The 24,312-nt window shown below is 33.5% G+C and overlaps 2 protein-coding genes across 4 annotated transcripts; one reads left to right on the forward strand and one right to left on the reverse strand.

Annotated features, from left to right (window-relative positions):
* Window positions 1-6,935: 6,935 nt before the first annotated feature.
* On the reverse strand, window positions 6,936-14,703 carry LOC131594522 (FH protein interacting protein FIP2-like). 3 transcript variants are annotated; one of them, XM_058866681.1, is made up of 11 exons: window positions 14,550-14,703; window positions 14,348-14,457; window positions 12,276-12,410; window positions 11,587-11,742; window positions 10,990-11,073; window positions 10,341-10,387; window positions 10,187-10,260; window positions 8,685-8,743; window positions 7,700-7,759; window positions 7,435-7,515; window positions 6,936-7,319 (listed from the first exon to the last, which is right to left on the reverse strand). In XM_058866681.1, the coding sequence occupies exons 1-11, from the start codon at window positions 14,599-14,601 to the stop codon at window positions 7,266-7,268; spliced, it is 912 nt and encodes a 303-aa protein (XP_058722664.1). In that variant the 5' UTR covers window positions 14,602-14,703; the 3' UTR covers window positions 6,936-7,265. The 3 variants fall into 3 exon arrangements, with proteins under 3 accessions (XP_058722664.1, XP_058722665.1, XP_058722663.1); XM_058866682.1 differs by lacking the exons at window positions 6,936-7,319; window positions 7,435-7,515; window positions 7,700-7,759 and adding an exon at window positions 7,782-8,561 and having other exon boundaries at window positions 14,545-14,659; XM_058866680.1 differs by lacking the exons at window positions 6,936-7,319; window positions 7,435-7,515; window positions 7,700-7,759 and adding an exon at window positions 7,784-8,561.
* Window positions 14,704-21,815: 7,112 nt separating this feature from the next.
* Window positions 21,816-22,603, forward strand: LOC131598832 (protein SRC1-like). Its single transcript, XM_058871396.1, has 2 exons — window positions 21,816-22,311; window positions 22,415-22,603. The coding sequence occupies exon 1, from the start codon at window positions 21,880-21,882 to the stop codon at window positions 22,264-22,266; it is 387 nt and encodes a 128-aa protein (XP_058727379.1). The 5' UTR covers window positions 21,816-21,879; the 3' UTR covers window positions 22,267-22,311; window positions 22,415-22,603.
* Window positions 22,604-24,312: the final 1,709 nt, after the last annotated feature.

Here is a 24,312-nt window from a genome sequence, read left to right on the forward strand (position 1 = left end):
ATAGGCGGGCAAACCCGCCGCCAGCCAACCCGCCATCTTGGCGGGGCAGGCATGATTTTTATGCCTATTTCACTTGGCGGGCATGCCCGCCCCGCTCATTTTTCTGCGAACTTAAGGCGGGGAAGGCGGGGCGGACGGCCCGTTTTGCCACCCCTAGTTAGATATAAAGGACTTCAAACTGTGTGAATGTAGTCACTAAACTACTTAATAAGAAAATGAAATAATTTTCTATAATAAAAAAATTTAGTATTTCAAAGTAAATAATATACACAATAAAATACAATACATTATATATTTAGAAAAACAACAACATCAACAACTAAGTCTTATATCTCTTAAATGGGTTGGCTACATGAATTAAATTCCGTCATAATATTCTATTAAGGGCCATGTTTCTATCTAAATAATTGATCTTAAAATCTTTTTTAATAACTTCTGTGATAGTCTTTCTAGGTCTTCCCTTCCTCTAATTATGTGTCTTCTCTCCATCTGGTCTATCATTCTTACTATAGATTCTACCGGTCTTCTCTTTACATGTCCTAACCACCCAAGTCTATTTTTCACCATCTTCTCCACTTACCCCTCCTACACTCCCTGTAATATTTTCATTTCTAATTTTATTCTGTCGAGTCTTACCACACATCCACCGCAACATTCTCGTCTCTGCTACGCTTACTTTATTCTTGTGTTGATTCTTAATCGTCCAACATTTGTCCCATACAAAATCATAGGTTTTACCGCAGTCTAATAAAACTTTTCCTTCAACTTGAGTGGTACCTTTGTATCACATAAAACACATGATACTTTTCTCCATTTCAACCACCCAACTTGAATTCGATGGTTTACATCTCCTTCTATTTTCCATCATTTTGTATTACAGACCCAAGATATTTAAACTGTGTGACTTGAGGGATAATATGGTCACTGACTTTTATCTCTAGGTTAGAAATGCCTCTTCTTTTGTTAAAATTACATTGAATATACGCCATTTTACTTCCGCTTAAGCAAATACCATGTGTTTCTAAAACTTGTCTCCAAGTTTCCAACCTCTCATTTAAATCCTCACTCGACTCTCTAAGGACTATATCATCTTCAAAAAGCATGCATCTCGGTGCTAGCTCTTGGATATGTTCTGTGAGTACATCCAGAATTAAGGTAAAAAGGCGGGGCTTGTGATTGAACCTTGATGCAAACCAATTGTAATGGGAAAATCATATGACTCTGCACTCTGTGTCCGCACACTAGTCAATATCCCTTTATACATATCTTGGATAGCTCAAATATATGTAATCATAACCCCTACCCCTTTCTTCTCTAGGACTTTCCACAAAATCTCTCTAGACACTCTATCATATGCATTATCCAAGTCAATAAAAATTAAGTGCAGATCTTGTTGGTCCATCCGATATCGCTCCATCACATGCCGTAATAGATAAACCGCTTCCATGGTCGACCTTCCAAGTATAAAACCAAATTGATTCTCCGTGACTTGAGTTTTTTTCTTAATCTTCGTTCAATCACTCTTTCCCATAACTTCATGGTATGACTCATAAATTTAATCCCCCTATAATTCGCATAATTTTATATATCCCTTACATTCTTATAGATTAGAGCTAAAGTGCTTCTTCTTCATTAATCCAGCATGTGCTTTGACCATATAATTTCATTAAAGAGTTTGGTGAGCCACTCAATACCTCTATCTCCAAGAATTTTCACACTTCAATAGGTATGTTCTCTAATCCAACCGCCTTACTGTTTCTCATTCTTTTCAACAACTTTTTTATCTCATGTTTTTAAATTCCATTGTAGTAATTATAGTTCTGATCCTTTTCTCTAATGTCGAGTCTGCTTGAGTTTGGTGAAATATCATATACTACATTATATAGGTTATAGAAATATGTCTTCCGCCTATTCTTTATATCTTTTCATGAACCAAGAATTTGTCTTCATCTTTAACACACTTCATTTGATCCAAATCTCTAGTCTTTCTTTCTCTTACCTTAGCAAGCTTATAGATAGATTTTTTGTGAGTGCACTTACCCATTAAATATTATGTATGATGTCATAACTAACAGAATCTGACAGGTCGCGTCTGTACCCGGGGGACAGACTGCCTCGCCTAGGGGACGGGCTGTAGGAACGGTTGCGACGTCTCCTCCTGGGAGGGGAGCGAGAGCTGGAGGAGGAGTGGTGGCGGTGACGCCTCTTGGGGGGCGACTTGGAGCGGTGTATCTTTTCCAATGTAGCTATTATCCGTTTGTTCTGTTCGAACAGCAGGGTGTTGGTCCGGTTGACTGCGCTGAGCAGTGCGGCTGTGACCGAATCAACGTTCTCTGGGATCGGAATTTCAACCTGAGCGGAATCTGCATCGGCTTCCAGGTCCTCAAACTGTTTGGAGCTTTGGGTCGACGGAATGGCCGTCTGTCCGTCTCTTGAAGGTGGCCTTCAGTCATTTGGTTTGGATTTTCCGAGGGGAACTGCTTGTCCGTTCTTTGTCGGTTGGGGTTGCCCGTCACGATGAGGACGAGACTGGTTGCCAGCAGCGGTTTCTTGGATCAGTCGTTCGACGCTGAACTGGTCGTTGTTCTGCTGATTGTCGTTGTTGTTGCCGGCCATGATGATTGTGGAATGGATTGAGCTTTGATCTTTGTTAAAGAAGGGGAAGCTAGTTTCCCACAAACGGCGCCATTGATCTAACCTGATCAGAGTGGATCGTCACGGCATCTGGATCTGGCTTGATGAACAAGGAGGGGGGTACCTGCAAGGTTCTCCGATGCTAAAGTCAGAAGCTATCAAAGAGAGTGAGGGTTTAAGAAATAGAGAATGAATACCTGACCCTCTAGTGAAAGAGGGTATTTATAGCCCCCAGCGCTGGGCCAAGGTCTCCTAATTGGGCCAAATCCAATTGGAGGTCCACGTGCTAGGAGACTGCCAGAATAACCTTTGCTAGGGCTGAGTCAGCAGGTGACTCGCGTTCTGGGTGAGCATGGCGTAGGATTTGGAGGTGATTGACCGGATCCTTCTCTGAAGCGTTACGCACGTGGTCTTTATGCTTGACCAGTTCGTAACGGTAACAAGATGGGCCCAAATGGATTTGGCATGCTCGGCTGGCAAGGGGAGCTGGGCCTGCTTGGCCCAGTCCAAAATAACCCTTATATTAATTATTATAAGTGAAATGTTAATATCTAGATAAAATTACAAGATATTTATATTATCTACGCAGCTATTTGCTCACTAGAGGTTCTTGGGTTTACCAATAAGAGGTGCATATAGTAAATTTATTTTGTACATTAATAAATTGTAAAAGAAAATATCAAAATTTTGCAATAGCATACAAACAAATTTAATAATTAAAAAAGTAAGATAATTGAGATAAAATGTAATATATTATGTTGTCCTCTCTTCTCCGGCGACCTTCGTCGGCGTCAACGGCAACCTTGTAACGGTTGCGATGAACTTCGGTTCTAGCATTGGGTCAAAGCGATATCGTATCGTATGGTTAGGTGGCACCAATCAAAGGTGAAAATTGAAAATGCAAAATCCTAAATTATGACAAATGAGATTTTAGAAGACCCTCTGGGTCAATTTGTAAATATTATTGGAATTCTGGGTAATGTTGTGTGTGTTTTGTATAGGTGATGAGAGTTTGCAGCATTTATTGTTTGAATGAAGAGAAATGAGCACCATTTGGCAGGAGGTTCTGAAGCGGATGCAGATAGATCATATACATATCAAGAGATCGCTTGGATGGAGCACAAGAGTAAGAAGAAGGGTTGGAGTACTAGCTTGTTGAAAACTGGTTTCTCTGAAACTGTGTATAGATGTTGGCTGTATAGGAATGAGAAAATATATGGGAAAAGTGATAGCAATACTAATAGCAAGAATGTGTATAGTGAGATCATAGATAGTATAGTCAATAGGATGTGGAGGAAACCTGATTATGATTATAGAGGAAGGATTGCTCCTCTCCTTTTGTGAGGTTTCTGTTTTGTTTGGTACTCTTGGAGCCTAGTTGGACCCTCTGGGTCACTATGTAAATATTGTTTTTGAAAATATATATAATTTCTTATTCTTCTAAAAAAATGCAAATATTAATGATTTTTGTTCAAAAGAAGTGTTAACAAAAAAAAAAAACTCAATACAAAATCTTAAATGTAAGAAAATGTTTATATAGCACAAATTACAAGTACATTTTTTTTTAATATGAAATATTTTATAGTTTATGCATTTTTTACACAACTTCATAATTAGTATTTGATCACATTTGTATGTGAATGTTACAAAACAATAACAAAATAAATATTGAATGCACTATTTAGGTTTGACATGAATTTTGTATTGTCATGTAACCATACCACATAATATTTGTGAGTAAATATTAAGAGATATACATGATTATATGCAAATAAAATATCATACAATATATTATAAGTTAGATATGAAGGACTTCAAACTGTGTGAATCTAGTCACTAAATTATAATAAGAAAATGAAATAATTTTCTATAATAAAAAAATTTAGTTTTTCAAAACTAAATAATATACACTATGAAATACAATACATTAGATATTTAGGAAAACAACAACATAAACAACTAAGCCTTATATCCCCTGAGTGAGGTTGGGTATATGGAATAAATTTCGCCATAATATTCTATTAAGGATCATGTTTTTATTTAAATAATTAATTTTAAAATCTTTTTTAATAACTTCTGTGATAGTCTTTCTAGGTCTTCCTTTCCTCTAATTGTGTGTCTTCTCTCCATTTGGTCTATCATTCTTACTATAGATTCTACTAGTCTTCTCTTTACATGCCCTAACCACCCAAGTCTATTTTCCACCATCTACTCCACTTACTCCTACACTCTCTATAATATTTTCATTTATAATTTTATTCTGTCGAGTCTTACCACACATCCTCCGCAACATCCTCATCTCTGCTACGCTTACTTTATTCTTGTGTTGATTCTTAATCGTCCAACATTTATCCCGTACAAAATTATAGGTTTTACCGCAGTCTGATAAAACTTTTCCTTCAACTTGAGTGGTACCTTTGTATCACATAAAACACATGATACCCTTCTCCATTTCAACCACCCAACTTGAATTCGATGGTTTAGATCTCCTTCTATTTTCCATCATTTTGTATTACAGACCCAAGATATTTAAACTGTGTGACTTGAGGGATAATATGGTCACTAACTTTTATCTCTAGGTTAGAAATGCTTCTTCTTTTGTTAAAATTACATTGCATATACGCCATTTTACTTCCGCTTAAGCAAAAACCATGTGTTTCTAAAACTTGTTTCCAACCTCTCATTTAAATCCTCACTTGACTCTCTAAAGACTATATCATCTTCAAAAAGCATGCATCTCGGTTCTAACTCTTGGATGTGTTCCGTGAGTACATCCAGAATTAAGGTAAAAAGGCGGGGCTTATGATTGAACCTTGATGCAAACCAATTGTAATGGGAAAATCATATGACTTTGCACTTTGTGTCCGCACACTAGTCAATATCCTTTTATACATATCTTGGATAACTCAAATATATGTAATCCTAACCCCTTTCTTCTCTATGACTTTCCACAAAATCTCTCTAGGCACTCTATCATATGCCTTATCCAAGTCAATAAAAATTAAGTGCATATCTTGTTGGTCCATCCGATATCACTCCATTACATGCCGTAATAGATAAACCGCTTCCATGGTCGACCTTCCAAGCATAAAACCAAATTGAGTCTCCGTGACTTGAGTTTTTTTTCTTAATCTTCGTTCAATCACTCTTTCCCATAACTTCATGGTATGACTCATAAATTTAATCCCCCTATAATTCGCATAATTTTATATATCCCTCATATTCTTATAGATTTGAGCTAAAGTGCTTCTTCTTCATTAATCCAGCATGCGCTTTGACCTTATAATTTCATTAAAGAGTTTGGTGAGCCACTCAATACCTCTATCTTCAAGAATTTTCCACACTTCAATAGGTATGTTCTCTGGTCCAATCGCCTTACTGTTTCTCATTCTTTTCAACACCTTTTTTATCTCATGTTTTTGAATTCGATTGTAGTAATTATAGTTCTGATCCTTTTCTCTAATGTTGAATCTACTTGAGTCCGGTGAAATATCATATCCTTCATTATATAGGTTATAGAAATATGTCTTCCACCTATTCTTTATATCTTTTCCTAAACCAAGAATTTTTCATCTTTAACACACTTCATTTGATTCAAATCTCTAGTCTTTCTTTCTCTTACCTTAGCAAGCTTATAGATAAATTTTTTGTGAGTGCACTTACCCATTAGATATTATATATGATCTCAAAACTAGGAAAACTTTAGCATTTATGTACATTAGACGGTATCTCTGAGTCATCATATGCACCTTTGCATTAGGAATCTTAAAATGCACTTATAACAAGTTTGAAAAAAGTATCTAGGGTGACGTGTATCTAGGGTATCTAAGGTGACGTGTACACTTAGAATGCATTTATGTACACCTCGTCAATATGCATAGGCACCATCTAAGGTGACGTGTACACTTTTTTGTACATGTAGGCACAATCTGAAGTGGTGTGTACACTTTTTTTCATTGATTATTTAAGTAAATAATGTGAAAACTTGCTTATTTAGATAATTAATTTGAAAATTTTGGTTATTTCAGAAAAAAATTCTAACTTCTATATACCTATTTTACAATCTACATAATACATTTTTGTTCACAATTTTAGACAACAATTTTATTTTTATATTTTAAATTCTATATTTATGTAGAGCTCAAACTTTAGTTATTTTATAAATATCTATTTTATGCTTACCTATCATGTTCTCCAACATCATTTCATTCAGGTGACCCTGGTACATTCGTATTACAATTAATTATCAGGTTTTTAACCATTCAGATCATTCTTAAATGTTACTATTAGAAACAATGCTATACACCAGATGGTTCACATATTATAAATAGTATCAGTAATATTGCAACTTTCTTACATTAGATACATAAACAAAAAACCACAATGAAATACCAAATATGAACAAGAAAAGCCTAAATGGCTTCCTCCTTACAATGACAGCATGTTGGAGAAGATCATCAGCAGGTACAACCATAACGTCGATTGACGACCCGATGCACAACTTCATGAGCAGCAATAGTAAGTACTTTCGAAATACGATAACTTTCAACTTCTCAAGTCAACTCATCTTGAGTTTCTTTAGCCACATCCCCATTTCTCAAGTTTAATATCTTCACTCTTCGGTCCAAATATTATCTGATTGCTCCAAGCAAATTGGCACCATCAAGTTTTGCTCCTTCCAAGTCCTGATTTATTAAAAAAGACCGATCATGTAAGATTATCGTATTTTGAACAATAGAACAAATTTGAATTTTTTTTTTTGCGTTATATTTTGGAACGGCATTCAGCTCATTTACATACCGCATCTCTAAGATCTACATGACGCATATACGCTCGTTGAAGGTTAGCACCCTTCAAGTTGGCATGGTTCAGCTTTGCTCCCTGAGACATAGGGAAATAATTTCAGTCAACTAAGCCAAAATAGGAAAAATAACTTTTCACACGTTCATTGAAAGGTTCTCATAGCAGCCCAATTATGTTCACTCATATATGTTCACAATATCCATTGAAAGGTTTTCATAGCAGCCCAATTATATTCGCTCATATATGTTCACAATATTTTTACCTTTAAATTAGCTCCTTCCAGATTAGCTCCCTCCAGATTGGCATTAATAAGATCAGCATTCTGTGAAATTAAAGGTTCCAAGTAATCAACCACCTCAAACCAATAATCAAGATACAATACTACTACACTAGTGCTGCATGTTTCAAGCTAAAACCCGTCACTTAATGTGGACGCTTCTCAGTTGGAATTTGAACCTTAGTTCGCCATTTCGTGCGAGACTAGCCCCTTCAGCTAGACCCAACCTTCACTGGCTGAAACTTAAATGATTTATTCGCCATTAATTGTAGAAAAGTATCGGATGAATGGCGTTGTGGATCTCAAAAGGTTAAACAGATATAGGATCATAGCTCTAGTTTACAGCGGAACAGGACAATTCTAATTAACCAATGGTTGAACCACAAATAGGATTAAGAATGACTAAACACAATATTGATGAGAAAATCGGGATGGCATCAGTTGCAGAAAAATAGTAGATCATTGCTTTATGTGGTCTCTATATGTGTGGAAAACTTATAGAAGTCTCAAAAAGGAGAATAGAGTAGATACGAGTAGAAATAAGTGTTAATGAGCGACCAAGGAAAACTAAAGGCCAAATCACTTAGAATGATTTTAGGCCTAAATGGTGTCAATAGATTAATTTATGATAGGATTTTATCATGTCATGTGATTCTTGCAATTGACTGACTATACCTAGATGAAAAAGGCTTTTGTTGTCGCTCCAAATATTAACAGAAGTTATAGGAAAATGCAATAAAGAGGCTAGTTTATGCATTCCACTTCTAACTTCTACGGAAAATGACAGGAAGGAGATTATACAGGAATATCCTTTATTACCAAAGGTAAAGAATATACTCCGATGAACCTTGCACATGATAAAATAATAGACACAAATTAAAAGCTTCTAGAATAAAATAAAGAACAGCATGAAAGTTATAAACAAATTTAAATTATTATATATAAAGATAAATGTTCAAGTTTGGCAAACCTGTAGATGTGCAGATCGCAGGTCTGCTTCACAGAAGCTACAATCTACTAAACAAGCATCTGCAAAATAGCAGTTTAAACAAATGAAATACATTTACAAGAATACTGTTCAATATACTATACTATTACAAACACATATGAACTACATTTACAGGAATCAAGTAGACCAATTACAAACACAAATATACTGTACTATTAGAAACAGATGCATAGTATTCTCATTCTGTTTCAGTCAAACCAAGAAAATTACTTAGATATTGCAAACCAAATTAAAAATATTATGCCGGATGCAAGTAGAATAGAAAGGTAACGTCAAAGATGGACTTGGTTTTCACTCCGGATTTGGTCCTTATTTGTTCATATAAATAGTAAGGAATATGAATGCACAATGTCACAGTAAGGGCTGTTCTCGATATTTTCCTTATCCATTTTCAAGCTCATCATTGCATCCGAAATGTTACTTTAGAAAATACAAAGCATAATGCTCATTTGAACTAACCTAATTCATATTGAATGAAAAACAGATAGAATAAAACAATTTAATTCAAACAAGAAGCAATTTCTGCCAATTTTATAATAAATATAAGGCATACATGTTCTGTCAACCATCTAACGTCGGCAAAGAAGTTAAATATCTTCACTAAATACGAAGAAAAAAAATAACAGTCGCTGGCATGCCATAGAATGAAGAAATATATATAGTATAGCATAAGATTCCACTAACAATAACTCTGCACCTAAGATTGACCAAGTTGCATAACCTTTTAATTTGGTATTGAGTATACTTGGTAGGGAAAATCCAAGAGCTATAGCCACAAATTGTGGATTTTATATATTCCTCGTTTCCGAGAGGAGTAAATTCTAAATTTAAGTTGGGGAAGGTAGCTTTGGGCCTTTTGGTGAATTAGGAGTGAGATGTCTAGTTTAAATTTTAATAAGATGAAAGTTGGAAATAGTTTACAATAGGGAATTGCATTATACCACAAGTTGCACAGTAGGTAGCGTGGGTTAATCTTCAGCTAAAATTTGTGATGGCAAAAAAATTATGTTAAAGGAGACTTTTATTAGACAGCTACAGGATCAATGAGGCTCGATGGGAGTGATCATGAAATGAAATGGCAACACAAGGAAAAAAATTAGTGTAACAGATGAAAATGTTGGGGTGAATGATTAGACAAGCGTAAAGAGATGTGTACAGCTATGAATGAATAAATGTATCTTAGAGAAAGTTGGAGTAGTGCCTATAATGGAGAAGATAGAAAACTTTATTGAGGTAGTTAGGTAATAGAGAAGAAGACCAACAAAGGTTCAAGTGAAAAATTGAATCAAATGGAAGGCAGTCTGATTAAATGGGTAGAGAATGACTAAAAATTTGCTATTTTGTTATGCTCCAATAGATGTTCAATAGTGAGATAAGGTTTGGTTGTTATTTGCATTATGTGATGATGATAATACCAATTTGGGGTTGATTTTAAAACATCAACGTATAACATATTAACAGACCTTGTAGATTTGCACTCTGAAGGCATGCACCAGCCAATAAAGCACCACGGAGATTTGCCCCAGTAAACTCACATCTTCCCTAGGAAAGATGAAATAGTTAAGAGGCCTACAAGCATGTATGCAATTAAATAGAATAATTTTTTTAGTGACTTACTCCCGCAAATTTGCATTGTGAAAGATGGAGCCCTCGGCATCAACATCCTATAAAATTATATAGGATTTGGGTCAAATTGCAAATTAAACAGTACAAGCATGAATACAGTCTTAATGCTTTCAAAAGGTAATCAAGAAAATATTTGGTGATTGCTAATTACAAATATAGTCTATACCACTATTAATCATTTACATTTGTCAACAAAAGAAAAACTCAATCATTTACATCAATATATTTTTGTCAAGAAGCTGAGCTGGTAGTTAGTTATTAGATTCTCTTTGGATTATAGTGATTGGTGAGATGATTGTAACCAATTTCCCTACTTATAGCCTTGAAGGCATGCATCATGAATAAATAGCCAATTCTGATCAATTGTGATATTCTCTCTCTTTTCCCTCAGCACTAATTCATATCTTTTAATTCTTCTCCTTGAGTAGTTTTTCAGCTTAGTTATTCCTGGTTTAGAATTTGGCCATTACCAGACAGGTATCATTTGGCTGGACAATAGTGTTGGACTATAAGCCGTGTTAAGATTATTGAAAGTCTAAACTCATGAATGGCCTGAACTAAATTTAGCTCAAGCTTCGGTAATTTTAAACCTATCTTGCCTGATATTATTATTAATACGCCTGGTTATAATCAAACTTACCCGAAACTTTGCACATTGAAGATTTACTCTTGAAAAGAAGACATTTTTAAGACATGCATAGCTGAAATCCACAAATGATAAATCCTGAAACTCCAAAAATCAAAAGATCAATATAGGTATTGATGTTAGTGGGCGTATTACCCTGAATAAATTTACCATTTAAAAACTCTATTGAAAATGATGACTTAGATCTCTGTCTTACATTATGTTAATTTCTAGAAAAATGGTTACAGAAATAAGTTTCTCGGCCTAAGGTAACACATTATCATCCTTTGGTGAGTTCTTCAAATGCCCAAAATGTTATAAAATTTAAGATAAACATGAAAACAAGTTAATTTAAATAACTCTGTTCACATATATGAGCTTACAAGTATTGACAGAATTGAAGTTACAAAACACAAGATAAAGAAAAGTCACTATATAATGGCTATAAAAAAATGCACTAAATAATGGCTAAAAGAAAATGCACAGCTCTCACCAAAACTCATATCCAAGTAATAACAACATTTGTTTTACAACTTACAAGTACACATATACACACCCTTTATACGATATATGGTCCAAGAATTTACCAGTTTAGAGAGGAAGATGTCATACCAGTTTAGAGAGGTCGATGCCAGAAAGATTAACCCCTCGAAACCTGACTTTATCAGATTGTATACACTTGATGATATCAGTACGCGTCAATTCTGTTCGGAGCTCGTCATCTTCCTTCCTCTTATTAAGGACGTCTTGGATTCCATCTACAAGCCCCTAGTGTTTTGCAAGTGATCATAGGTTTTAGGAATTCAATACGGCTTGAAGTTTCAGTTTCTTTTCCATTTAGTAAAGTAATTAGAGAGAATCCAGCATGAGAAATGAGAATGCATGTTCAAAACCTATCATATAGCTCTCATAGCACTGACATTCTCATCGCAAACAAAATTGACATGGTATGTTCTCATTTACATTATTTTTAGTAGCAGTACTGCGCCTCATCCATGCTAAATAAGACCCAAACTATAATGACAGTGCTAGCAGAAAACAACCAACAAGAAAACACCTTGCTCTATTTCCTTGTTAGTACTTACCCTATCTTCCTCTATGTAAAGATGTTCCTCAATTATGCCTACTACTCAAGTACAACTATACTCATTAGTATAGCCATATGAATAAACAATGAAGTCTTTGTCAAAGTTATTTGCATATTATTTCAAGCTCTTGATTATAAACACTATACCCATTCAAGAATTGCTACACGCTAGAAAAAAGCCAAAAAATAAAAGAAAGAAAGAAGTTGTGCTCACAAGTAGCTGATAGTACTCAGCTTCCCTCAACAGCTCTGCATATTCAGCTTCCTCGAGAGTGGGCACCACGCCGTCCCTTAACCAATTGAGAATGTGTCTGAAGTGCGTACCATCCCTATCAACAAACACATATCCCTGCAATACAAACACACATTACCACTGTCCAAAAATCAACAAATATATTGAAATCTATGATTTAACAGTTATACAGAATTGTATACATATTAATAAAGATAGAGAGTTACACTTACACCCCTCACCTTACAAGCCGGTTTTGTAAGTATGAGTTAGGTCAAACTCTAATACATAATCTCACCATATGCTTTTAGTTTAATTACCACAATAATAAGTAAATATCCAAATTGGTCATGACAAAACACTAAGATTTATTTGGTCTCAAAGAACTAACATTCTCCAATGCAAATCTAATTATCTTATAGAAACCTATGCAGCACTGACAACACATCAGATTGAAGACATGTTTGATGTCTGACACATGTGCTTACATTCAATTACTCATTCTTCTCAAATTACTATGGGTGCAAGTGTCTCTGTTGGTGTGTCATGGATAGAAACTAAAATATCCCTAAAATAACTAATCTTTTCCACATGAGATTCTTAAGAACCATTGGTGTTTTTCATTTCTCCAATATTAAATAGATCTTCGTATTTTTTTGTCGAAACAATATGACACATGGACCAATATATGTTTGGACTAGGAGGTAAATAACGTCTGGTTATAATTTGTTTCATCACCTGGGTTGAACTAGAGTACCAGCCCAAAGTCTGGCCCTTTAGACGATAGCACTAACCACTTGCGCCAAATCTTATGGTTAATTTGAGTATTCAATTATTGATAATGATAATATAATAATAATAATAATAATAATAATAATAATAATAATAATAATAATAATAATAATAATAATAATAATAATAATAATAATAATAATAATAATAATCTAACATGTGAGTAAATAGCATTTAGCCCTTAAAATTGTAAAGGACAAGCAATTCAGTCCTCAAATTTGAGAAATTGCAATAGTTTCTTAACTATAAGTGTCAATTTAGTCCTTTTCTAAATATAGCACCACAAATTTGAAGATTTTATGTTTATCTTGATGCAGCAAAAATAAAAAGATCAATCAATTCAATATTTAGGTCTTTCATTAATTTTGAAGAATGTTTATTAAAGAATATGTATTTGGTTGGAGGAAAATGGAGAAGAGGGATTATTTTAAATATGAGATATTTATTAAGAGGGGGTGGAGGAGAAGGGAGAGGAGCAAAATCCCTCCAAAATAAGAAGACTTGAAGGGAGAGTGTGTTTGTTTCCCATATGAACATAACGGAGTGGAATGGAACACAACACAGAGAAAAGGAACGGAGCGGAGCGGAATGGAATATAGATCCCCTTCCATTGTTTGTTTATTTTATTAAAAATGTCTCATTCCATTACATACATCCTAAATCGGATGGAACAAAAAATGGAGAATTGGATGAAACGGATTCCATCATGTTCCATTTCACTCCATCCATTATTTGCAAATCCAAACAATAAAATCTCAATACTTACTTACCACTCCATTTCATCCATACCACCAATCCAAACTAAATGTCATTTAATTTAATGTCATTTTAATTATTAGAACCGTCTTAAAAATGTAACTTTGCACTTTCCCTCCATAAAAATCTCTTCTCTCCACCCGTCGGACCTTTTTTAAAAATCTCTCCCCTCCCCTGTCCAACCTAGCAATGTCGATTTTTGCCAGTTGAACTAAGCTTTGCAGACTACTCATATATATAGCTATAAAAGGGATACCACCTTTTGGTGTGACATTTTTTCATTCAATTTTTCACTTCATGTAAACTATTTTAATTATAAACTAGTCATTCTTACTAGCTTTCCATTTATGTAAGGAATTAATTCATATAGTGTGAATCATAACTACATTGTTAATCAAGCTTAAACTTAAACTATTTTATTTACCATTTTTCCTTCATTTTTACCTAATAGTAATCAATAACAACAGAACAAAAAAAAAAGGAAAAAACAAATTAGGGATTACCACCTTGTGAGGATCTTGAGGAAGAGTATGGCGACCACTGAACATAGCAGCGAGCATTGAATCTGGCTCGCGATGTGTCATCGTATCGATCGTCGTCGAGAACTTCTTCCCTCCTGCGAAAATGAAAACGAAACTCAATCAAACGGCGTCGTGTGGTGGAATAGTGTGATGTTAGGGTTTGTGGAGGGATTAGAGATTACGTTACCGATGTTGAGACGGAGAACGGAGGGTGTGTCGGATTGGAAATCGTCCTTCATTGTGATGTTGTTGCGGTGATGCTGTGGAGTACTGCCAGTGTGTTCCGGTGAGAGTGCGAGAGGATGTATTAAATGAAATTAAATTAAATCAAGTTGTATAGTTCTTTTCTTTAGTGTTAATTGTGAATATTTTTTCAAATAACCACAATTTTTTAAAAAAATTCTTTAAGTAAATTTTCAACATAAATACTAAAGTAATTATTTTTAAAAAAAAATAGAGAATTTCTCAAAGAACATCATCCCCTCTTACGCACTACCGAATTATCCATTTTGTCCTCGTACTTCCGTAAGTGCATCTTCGAAGTACTTTTTTGTTTAACGTTGTTTTGTTCCATAGATGCACCTACGGAAGTCTTCCGCATGTGCATCTACAGAAAGGTTTTGGTGTTATATATCGCGTCACACCCTTCCCCTCCCTCATTCTCCTCATTTCAAACTTTCAACTCTTACACTCTCAAACTCTCTCAACCCCAAATTTCAAACACCACATTCATTTCTCCTGAGCTCGGCCTACATTGTCAACATCAAGTATCAACACATTCCATCAAGTTCAAATCTCTATTTAATCAGTAAGTTTTCAATATTTCGAATTATTTTAGAGTATTTGTGAAATCGAATTAGAATTTGATATTTAGGTGTAGAAATGATTTGATAGGTTTAGAAATAATGTTTATAGACAATGTAGGTAATATTTTGGGTTTAAAACGTACGATCAAGCCACAAAAATGGTCATTTTGGTGATTGAACAGTGGAGTTACGCCATTGTTGTGTTTTCTGGTTTCAGTGGCTTACGTAAATCTATCTACGAAAGAGATGAGCGTAAGGGCATTCCGTAGATGCACCTACGGAAGCACCCAATATTTTTGAAACAAAGGTACTTCCGTAAATACATCTACGGAAGCACCCACTATTTTGAAAATAAAACACTTTCGTAGATGCATCTACGGAAGAGTAATTTTCTGTTTTTATTTTTATGTTTATTTATAAAGACGAAGTATCTAACTCGAGCTTTTTTGTATCATAATGTAGACATCGTGACCCACGGCCCGGATAGAGTCATTCATGGGAGGATCGCACAACACGCATCCGTCCGACGAGAAAGATCTCGTGTAGTATCTCAGGTAACTGATGGAGCAGTTGTTCCACCCGATACACCTACGACATCTGATACACCCACCTCAGCCATTCCTTCTCCATCACGGGCTTCATCCGCGCCTACTCCTTCACTCGTTCTAGTCAGGCCTTCACCATCTCCTCCCCTCTACTGCTGCACCACGGAGGCCTCAGGATGATCCTGAGGGTTCCTCACAGATGCCACCACCCCACAGACGTCGTCGTGGCACTACTTCTACTTCTATTCATGTGTCAGTGGCAGTGACGGGCGACGCAGGATCTGATGTGCCACCTACGCAGGATGAGCCGGTGTCGGAGCCTATTTGGTACCCTGGGGGTCCTGTAGACGCATCCCTTTTGACAGGTTATGACGGGCATGCAGCTAGACGTATATGAGATGGAGAGGTACATTCTCCCTGTTAATTACTTTTTATTTGCGTCATTTTTTACCTTGCTTATTACTAACCGTTTGAATTTTTTTAAAATTTCAGAGTAGGGTCCTTAGAGGTTCTACAACCATTATCGAAAGATTAAAGATCTCGCGCAGCCTGACGAGTCATGGTTTCAGGAAGTACTGGCAACTTCAGGCATGAGGGACCTCTGTATGCTCGGCTACGATATCATACATAATGGTATGCTTGCGGCCTTTGCGGAAAGATGGCATCCTGAGACATCCTCATTTCACCTACCCCACTGTGAGATTACCATCACCCTAGATGATGTGGCATGTCTACTTGATCTACCTATCAGGGGTACCCTCCTTTGTCACAGTAGGCTGACGAAGGCGGAAGCTCAAGAGATGCTGATTATTGAGTTGGGGTTGATCCCGATGATGCCCCTGAGGAGGTGGAGGGGACACGAGGGGCCCACGTCAGATTTAGATTCCTACAAAGATAATATGCATGGGTCACACCTTATTCTTCACCATCGCCTCACTCATTATTATCATCCACTCTTACACCTAGCCACATTCGCCCATGGTTAACATGAGAACTCCATCCCATACGCTATAAGGTACCATCAGTAATGGATATGTTGACGCCTTGGAAGAGATGTGTGTTGCCATGAACAGATTATTGGTTGAGAATATGGACTATAAACGGTCTGGAGGGGGTGAATAGACCATGCAGGCAAAAATTCGTTTGAAGAGGTTAATCAAAGTTTAAAAAATAGCATTTATTTTGTGTGGCGGAAGCAAATTTAACATAAAAGAGATTATGCTTATTGATTAAGAGATTCACAAATGTAGTTAACCAATTTGCAATATATCAAGTTGAATTATTGAGCTACTCCAAATGGATAAACTAATCATTTTTCAAAATAGTTCAATTTGGCTAGAAGTGTTATTGAATGATTTTAAGTCACTCACAAGATTCTACAATAAAATTCTTCGGGTTTAATAAACACTATGACAAGGTTGAATTACAAATTATAATAAAACTTACAATTTCTGCAATAAATCACAACCAACAGAAAATCCTATCAACGTACAATTCTAGAAAGTAATAGAAATAATGTAATCATGTGATCAACTACGAAATTAAATGAGTGTGTGTGATAGATAGATAGATAGACAGATAGATAGATAGATAGATAGATATATAGATAGATAGATAGATAGATAGATAGATAAAGAGAGAGGGAAGAGAGGGAGAGAGAGAGAGAGAGAGAGAGAGAGAGAGAGAGAGAGAGAGAGAGAGAGAGAGAGAGAGAGAGAGAGAGAGAGAGAGAGAGAGAGAGAGAGAGAGAGAGAGAGTACATCATGGTTTATAGTCAGATATTAGAAAATTACACTTGGTTCTTGATCATAAAGGTAATGATGTTTTTCAAAGACCACAGATGAAATCAAATAATTTTGATTTTCATTCATCTAGATCCCTGGTAAATATAATGAAATGGAAGATGACTAGAGACTTAAGGAAAAATATGGATTCCTTAATCCACATATGAATGTATGCAAATAAGATCAAATTCACCTAAACCCTAGTGAATATTTTTATAAATAATGTGACATATGATCAAATGAAATGATCATATTAAGTTAAGGCTGATGAAAAAAAATAGGGTCAAATTTAGGGTATGACACTATCATCCAAGCTTGGAGAGGAAACTTTGGAATATAGTTATTCCACCTTCTAAGTCTCGGATTATTTGGAGGTTGTTTCATGGGAAACTTCCTACTGAAGATAACCTTAGGTTGCGAGGTCAAAATTTTCCGCCAGTTTGCAATCTTTGTTTCGAAAATTCTAAAACTACACATCATCAATTTTTTAAAAATATTCTTATGACATGAATATTTGGGCCTAGTTGTGTGATTTATGAGATTATCATTTGATTTCGAGTTTGGAGAGTTGTAGGAAGATTATTGATGATCACCACTTTGCACATAGCTAATTGGTTCATACTGCTGCAGTTTTGAATTCGGTCACTTGTATTTGGAATGCTAGAAATCAAGCAAGATTTTGAGCAAGATGTTGCATTGTGTTAGTACCGTGGTTTTAGGACTGACACAATTTTGCTAAAACATGGTTTACTACATAAATGTTATGGAAGATGTTCTAACATGTTGCTCAGGAAAGATATTCTGACAGATGTTGTGACATGATATACCAGAACATTAACACAGACTGTTTTAAATCTTGACAAATTTAATTTGATTCTGTGATATTTCTTTTGGATATATCTCAATATATTTTGCATGTCAAGAAGATTTATTCTGGAACAAGTTTTGTATCTCCATCTGTATATGATTTGTCAAAATTGGATGTTAAGACAATTTAGGAAACTTGATATTTGTGTTCCAAAATTTAAGGAGATTTTGTTGCACTTTTGGTGCATCGCGCAGCTTGTGGATAAGGAAATATCTGGTTATAGAATTCGAATTCCATGGATTGTAGATGTGTATTTAAAGAGAAGATCTATTTGAAATTTTCATAATATGTAAATTAGGGGAAGCTTATAGTTGCAGGTTTGAGAGTCTCTCGTGTAGTTGTGAGTCATCCTGGTATCTTTTAATACTTGTGGTAGACGATTTATCTCACTCATAATCCTTTAGGTAATGAGTTAAGTGTTGTTCTAACTCTTGAAGCTTCTAAGCAAAAGAGTTGAGTTTTTTGTATTTGGAGGTGTGATATTCTTAATGAGTTGTTTTTTGATGCAGTCATTGAGATTGAGACTGTTAGATATCACTGAGATGATCTAGAAAAAGGAATGGCGATTTCTCATATCTAGATGTCGATTTCTACTTTCTAGGTAGAAGTTGCAATGGGTAGTGATTAAGCGAGAAGTTGTAAACTGGGAGTGTTTAGGCTTTGAACTAATATTGTTAATAGTGGATTTCCTTTCTGGCCTGGAATCCATAAAGTAGGTGTTGTTGTACCGAAATGGGTTAATAATTCTTCGTGTTATTTATCATTCTGCAATTTTTATTTCGGTATCAAATAGAGCTTGATGAATTTGTTCAGTTGGGAGACAAATGTTGTAACATCTGTCTTGACATTGTTCTGATGTAAGGACATTAGTATTAACATGTTTTACATGTACCAAAAATTTCACACTGAAAGTCTAATTGTGCTATCATTCTCTCTTTAACTTCTTTGTTGGATCATTCTCTCTTTAACTTCTTTGTCGGGTAATATCTCTTATAATAGGGCCAATTATTCTATCGCAGACTTTGTGTTACTTAAAAAGTTCAAGGTCTTATTTCATTTTCCTCGTTTGTCAATTGTTTTGGAAGTCTTATGGACGCCTCCTCAACAAGGTTGGATTAAGGTTAATATTGACGAGGCTTCTGGTGGTGTGCCTTTGCTGGCTACTTGTGGCATAATTTTCTGCAATCATTTAAGTGATCTTCTTGGTAGCTTTGGGTGTTCTTTAGGATCTGTTAACGTGCTCCATACTGAACTTATGGAGGCCATTTTGGCCATAGAAGCTGCTATAAGTAAGAATTGGTATAATTTATGGTTGAAATCAAATTCATCTTTAGTGGAGTCAAAACATATGTGGTGTCTTAGAAAATATATGGGATCTTTGTTTGTTCAAGTTGAGAAATTTTATTTTTTTTCTTCACATATATTTAGAGAAGAAAATTACTTTGCAGATACCTTAGCTAATTTAGGCATAACGATTAATACTCTTATTTGGTGGAATGAGGTTCACCCGAATGTTTTGTTGGACTTTAACAAAAAAAATATCAGGTTTACCAAATTATAGATTTAATATGTTTGAGGTCAGTCAAGTTCTCCGCCTTTTTTTTTTTTTTTACATATTTTCTTCATTTATATCATGGGCTCTTACCCCTTTTTTTTTTAAATAAATAAAAATAAAAAAAAACAACAAAATTTCATCAAAATTTTCTTTTAACAAAAAATTATTGAATATATATATATATATATATATATATATATATATATATATATATATATATATATATATATATTACATAAAAATTATCTCATCTCAAATATAAACTAGATACATCTATTTTTCTAATATTTTTTTTAAAAAAATCATATAAATTAAAAATATTTATTTATGACATTTTGGTAAATATTTATATTTTGACTAAGGGTGACAAATCGGATCTAACCTATCTAACATCTTTGCGTTCGTTTTTCTATATTTTTTTACGGAACAAATTAAAATTATAGATTTGCATCCTCTAATATATTATTCTATCCCGCTATATTTTAAACTGACTTTTATGAACATGAATATTAATATAAAATTTTATAATTTTTAAATTTAAAATATACAATATCCGTTGATTTGATCCGCACCAATTTTTTTTTTTTTCAGATGGAACTTATAAAACTTTGATATTGTATTTCTATAATTTTAAATTGTGTTGTAGTAAAAATTACTATATCACTTTTTATGCAAAAATTATTACGCTTTCCTATTTTTTGACTCAATTATTATTATTTTCCTAAATACTACACATTTGTTAGTATTTCCTTTTTAAAGAAATTGTGCATTGAATGGAAATTGAGTTTGAGATTAGAAGGAATATATTGAAAAGGGAAATAAAAAATTATTAAGTACTATTTTTCTTTATTCCTACGCATTGGTTGGTCAGCACCATCATCTCAAATCAATAGCATTGGATGCTGTTCTATACACACCAACCAATAGATGCCATACTTTACTATATTAAATTCTAGAACGTTAAAATTTAGATACCGGAAAAAACCGAAAAAAAACAAAATTTCATTAAAATTTTCTTACAATAGAAGTTTTTCCTTTGACCAAAAATTATTGAATATGTTTTTTTTTTTCATAAAAAAGATCTCATCTCAAATATTAGACTAGATACATTTTCATTCTTTATATAAAAATAAAAATATTTTTTTACATAAATAAAAAGTTTATATATATAATTTTTTTTATAAATATCAATATGTTAATTATGGGTGACAAATCAGATCCATCCATTCTGTTTTACCCGTACTTTTTTATGGAATAAATCAAAATTTCAAATATGTATTCTCTAAAGTCATTTCGTTTTAATTTTTAACGAGCTTTTGCAGACACGGATATTAATATAAAATTGTATAATTTTTAAATAAAAAATTTACAATGAGCAATTGAAGCGCACAAATTTTTTGTCATAATAAAAATATATCATTTAGTTATGTCATTTCAGTAATTTAAAATTAATAATATGATTTAATAGAATACATTATAATTGTTTGACAGTGTAAAATTATAAAATTTAGTAAAAAAATAAAAAAAAAAGGTGAACACTTCGGTACTCTTGAGTTTTGTTGGGTACCGGTACCCTTATCCAATCAAACAAAGTTATTCATTGTCATGTCATCTTTTAAATTATTTTTATTTTAAAATAAATTAAATTTTTTAATTAATTTGCACTAAAGATACCGGTACCCAACTACTTGTCATGGGTACCTAAGAATTTAAAAAAAAAAATAAATCCAATAAGTTATTTCTTTATGTGTTTTGAGCTACCGACCAATAGTAAAAATAATACCGTGTACACGTGGACACGGACGTTACACGCACATGGTCATTACCGTAATTTCAGCCAAAATAATATCTATATTAATATTAATTCACGTTACTTTTATTCAACTCTATAAATTCAATTACTCCTTCACTAGCAACATCACATAAAGTCACAAAAAAACCAAAAGAAAATCATCAACAATGGCAGGAATCATCAACAAGATCGGAGAGACTCTTCACCTTGGAGGAGGACACAAGAAAGAAGACGAACACAAAGGAGACAAGAGTCACGACGACAAGCACAAAGGTGAGCACAAGGAAGGTTTGGTTGAGAAGATCAAGGACAAGATCCATGGTGATGAACACAAAGGTGAGAAGAGTCACGATGATAAGCACAAAGGGGAACACAAAGGGGAACACAAAGGTGAGCACAAGGAAGGTGTAGTTGAGAAGATTAAGGACAAGATCCATGGTGGAAGTGATGAGCATGGACACAAAGGTGAGAAGAAGGACAAGAAGAAGAAGGATAAGAAGAAGAAGGAACATGGACATGATCATGATAGTAGCAGTAGCAGTGACAGTGATTAGATTAGATCTAATGTTGTTTGTTTCTCTCTTTCTATGTTCTTTAAGGTAATAATGTCTTTTTTTGTTTGCTATGTTTTTTATTACATTTTTCTTCAACTCGTTTTACTATGATCTAACTAATGTTTTCTTTTTCTTTTTTATTTTGCAGAGGTGTAGTATACCTTATGGTGGGGAGTCATTGATAATAAGTTAGAGAGAGAGAGAGAGAGAAATTTGTGTGTATTTCTGTTTTTTTTGTTATTGACTTATTATGTGCTAATTGCGAGAAAAGCTTACAGCTTTTAGTTTGGCTTGGATGTAGATTGGCATATATGAGAATAAATATGTTGATTATTAATTTTTTTTTCTAAATATGTATGCTTATTATTATTGTCAATATATATTATTACAATAATTTAGTTATTTTTAAAATAAGATTACAACATGGTTAGGTTGATTCAGTTTTTTTCGAGAAATATATCTTGACACCCCATCAATTGTATCACATACACATATTTGTGAATTTGACTCTAATACATTTATAATTGAAGATACAATTTTTATAAATTTTTTGAAATCGTCGATACCATACGACAATTTATAAATTTATAAATTTGTGATAAAGTCCGAAATTTTGTTTGCATTTTCTTCAATAATTTTAATATTGCTAGTAAAAATTGTATATATACTAATGTTTTAAAAAAAATCGAAAAATAAATAGATAATACCTGCAGATTAAGATTTAACCGCTTCAACCATAATTGAGCTGTATAAATAAATATATTATTAAACATTTTAATAAAATTAATCTATATCATAATTTTAAAAATAAATTTTTTAAATAAATATAATACTAATAAATAATTTCTCCAACCCATATTATAAGAGTAATTGGTCTATACTATATAGACCATCTCTTCCAAGACCAACATTAGTCAACCCATGTCTACAAATACTACATTATGTATTCTCTTTCTATTTACATTCATATTATCGCAGATATTTTAATTTTATTCTTTATCTTTCATCTATATAATTTTAAATATTTGTTATACTTACTTTTTTTAGATTTAAAAAAACAAGAAGCAAGTAAAACATTAAAAAAAAAACTTTGGTTTTTTGAAATTTAGCAAAATCGGTTTTGATTATGCGATTATTTTGATTTTTAGATTAAAATGGTTTTATTCCAATTATCTAGACCTAGCTATTTGTTGGTCCAAACCAAATTAGACTACGGTTCGAAGTTGAACCGGTTCAATCGATCTATTCAATTTTTAAACATTGATATATACATAGCAATTTAAAAAATTTGATAAAAAAAATATAATTTTTACTAAAAGTCTACCAAAATTTTAAAATTGTCTATATATAAGGATATTTCAATTTATATTTTTTATTGGATAAAAACTTGTATATTTTTTTGTACGAACTAACAAATTTTTAATGAATGAGAATTTCTTTTTGCAATATATGATTAATGAAAAAGATAAAAGAGATATTTTTAATATTATGAAAATATGTGTGGCACCGTGTATAATTAAGAGGATGTCAAATAAAAGAGAATTTTTTATTCCACTCAATGTTTATTCAACGCACCATGCGAAATTCCAAAAATGCACTTTAAAACTGGAAACATATTTTTGGTTCGCACCATAATAGACATTAACGTTGGAACTAACCGAAAATATAACTACGATATGGAGCCGTAAGTATATTTCCGGTTCGTGTAACACCTAAAAGGTGCGTTGCCTCTTCCCTTTCCATTACAGTTTCAAAAACAAACAAACACAACAACTCTCTCAATTTCATTTTCACCAAATCAACCATATTTGCAATCGAAGTTGTTTGAAAGCATCAAGCACCAGTATATCAAGCAATCAATAAAAAAACAACCACAATCAATCAACAAAAAACAACCACAATCAATCAAGTAAGTTGTTTTTGAACTTTTTAGAGTTTATGTAAAATCCACTCAAATGTTTGTTTTAGGTCAGAAACTAGAAATTTGTGGTTTGTTTTCAACATTATGAATCATTACTAAGGTGTTAGAAATGTATTTTTAATGAT

Source organism: Vicia villosa, linkage group LG4, assembly GCF_029867415.1.
Source record: "Vicia villosa cultivar HV-30 ecotype Madison, WI linkage group LG4, Vvil1.0, whole genome shotgun sequence".
NCBI classification, from domain to species: Eukaryota; Viridiplantae; Streptophyta; class Magnoliopsida; order Fabales; family Fabaceae; genus Vicia; species Vicia villosa.

Coding starts and splice junctions, on each gene's coding strand:
- LOC131594522 (XM_058866680.1), bottom strand. CDS start 14,601: ATGAAGGACGATTTCCAATCCGACACACCCTCCGTTCTCCGTCTCAAC. Junction 14,458..14,549: donor CGTTCTCCGTCTCAACATCG/GTAACGTAATCT, acceptor TCATTTTCGCAG/GAGGGAAGAAGTTCTCGACG. Junction 8,744..10,186: donor TCAGAGTGCAAATCTACAAG/GTCTGTTAATAT, acceptor GCTATTTTGCAG/ATGCTTGTTTAGTAGATTGT.
- LOC131598832 (XM_058871396.1), top strand. CDS start 21,880: ATGGCAGGAATCATCAACAAGATCGGAGAGACTCTTCACCTTGGAGGA.